This window comes from Ipomoea triloba, chromosome 7 (assembly GCF_003576645.1).
Source record: "Ipomoea triloba cultivar NCNSP0323 chromosome 7, ASM357664v1".
NCBI classification, from domain to species: domain Eukaryota; kingdom Viridiplantae; phylum Streptophyta; class Magnoliopsida; order Solanales; family Convolvulaceae; genus Ipomoea; species Ipomoea triloba.
In genome coordinates, this window is record NC_044922.1 from 4,678,026 (window position 1) to 4,680,144 (window position 2,119).

General features: G+C 36.8%; 1 protein-coding gene across 1 annotated transcript in view; it reads left to right on the forward strand.

The window, feature by feature from the left end:
- The window catches only part of LOC116025662 (callose synthase 5-like), a 20,153-nt gene that overhangs the window by 11,047 nt on the left and 6,987 nt on the right, over positions 1–2,119 (forward strand). The window contains exons 21-28 of the mRNA XM_031266980.1: positions 219–341; positions 566–660; positions 767–851; positions 931–1,091; positions 1,219–1,342; positions 1,426–1,520; positions 1,637–1,745; positions 1,857–2,008. Coding sequence (XP_031122840.1) covers positions 219–341; positions 566–660; positions 767–851; positions 931–1,091; positions 1,219–1,342; positions 1,426–1,520; positions 1,637–1,745; positions 1,857–2,008 — 944 coding nt within the window. The remainder of the gene's footprint in view (positions 1–218; positions 342–565; positions 661–766; positions 852–930; positions 1,092–1,218; positions 1,343–1,425; positions 1,521–1,636; positions 1,746–1,856; positions 2,009–2,119) is intronic.

Sequence of the window (2,119 nt, forward strand, 5' to 3'; positions counted from 1 at the left end):
TAGTTTTTTTTTTTTTTAAAAAAAAAAAAAAAAAAAAAAAAAAGAGCTGCAAGTATGTGTGAATTGGGATTAACTTGGTTATTTGAAATTGTTTAGAAGCATGGTAGTGAATTCTGTAGAGGTGAAGCTATTGCCAATTGCATGAATATATATCCTTCACAGGCCATGGTAATCATTTGAAAAGTACTCTTTAAATCATAATTACTTTATCCTTGTAGATCCGAACTCTTGGCATGTTAAGATCAAGATTCCAGTCTTTACCTGGAGCCTTCAACACATTTTTGGTTCCTTCAGAAAGAACCAGGAAGAGGGGATTTTCTCTGTCAAAACGTTTTCATGAGGTTCTCTCTTGTATTTTTATTCTTTTATATTCTTTAACAAGGTTTAAAATGGCAACAAATTGGGAACAGCTATGCAAATGTCAAATTACATGAGATATGCAAATAGTGAGGCACATTTTGTGGACAAACATATGAGGCTCTTTGAGACAAAGTAGAGAGTACCAATTAGATTGGACCCATCTATGTGTGTAAAAAATTTATAACACATTCTTTTGCATGTTCAGGTTTCACCAAGCAAAAGAACTGAAGCAGCCAAGTTTGCTCAGTTATGGAATGAAGTAATTTGCAGTTTCAGGGAAGAAGATATTATAAGTGATAGGAAAAGTCTCTAAACTCAATTCTACTGTTCTTAACTTCATCCCTTTTTCTATTTTACCTTGTGCCTACACATGGAACTGAAATAGGTGTTTGATTAACAAACTCAGAGAGATGGACCTGTTGCTAGTTCCTTATTCATCGGATCCTAGTCTGAAAATAATTCAGTGGCCACCTTTTTTGCTTGCTAGTAAAGTAAGTGCATTCTACTATAGCACTTGAGATTTTTGCATGGACCTATTAATGTTGAATCTGACTGTTAGCACCTTCACAGATCCCAATTGCATTAGACATGGCTGCTCAATTTCGGCCAAAAGATGCAGACCTTTGGAAGCGTATATGTGCAGATGATTACATGAAATGTGCAGTTATTGAATGTTATGAATCTTTCAAGCTTGTTTTGAATACCCTGATTGTGGGGGAGACTGAGAAAAGGTTTCTTCATTGTCATTTCCCTAACCAGTCAACTTGTTCAGCATCTTTAAATTTGCAAGCATTCTTAATTTACTTACAGATCTTACATCAGTATCTTCTAACCCTATTTCTAATTTATATGTGATAGAATAATTGGAGTCATCATCAAGGAAATTGAAGGTAACATTTCAAGGAATACATTCCTTGCAAATTTCCGGATGGCTCTGCTCCCAGAGCTTTTTATGAAATTTGTGGAGTTAGTTGAATTATTGGTGAGTAAGTTTGGATACAAGTCCTCTGTGGTAGATGCAATATTCATATACAACAAAATATATACTCTACTTTAATGTTGCAGAAAGTTGGTGATAAATCCAAGAAAGACAATGTTGTTCTAGCACTGCAAGACATGTTAGAAATAGTTACCAGTGACATGATGGTGAATGAAATCCGGTTGGTGAATTTTTTGCAATGTAGAAGGAACAGTTTTTATCACCCTTAAACCATAGGTTTGTTCTTGACTATTGGTGTATGACAATCAATTGCTTTCTTTGCTAATTTCATTTCAGTGAACTGATAGAACTTACCAAGGATTCTGGAAAGCAACTCTTTGCCAGTCATGACTCAGGACCAGCAATAGTCTTTCCCCTTAAAATGACAGCACAATGGGAAGAGCAGGTATCTTAATTGTTCACTGGTGATAATAATTAGCACAGAGGCAGAGGTTACCAATTTATAAACACATGCTCATGTCTAACTAAATAAAGATAATTTTTATCCTTATCAAAGATCCGACGTCTCTGTCTCCTCCTGACTGTCAAAGAATCTGCTGTTGAAATCCCAATGAATCTGGAAGCTCGGCGAAGGATTTCCTTTTTTGCAAATTCATTATTCATGGAAATGCCACGTGCACCTCGAGTTCACAAAATGCTTTCATTCAGGTGGATATATACTGTAACTCCTTCCCCTCATGCATATGAGAAAGGATACTAGGTCCCCCCCCTCCCCCCCCCCCCCCCCCCCCCCCCCCCCCTCGAGCTTTCTCTTTTACG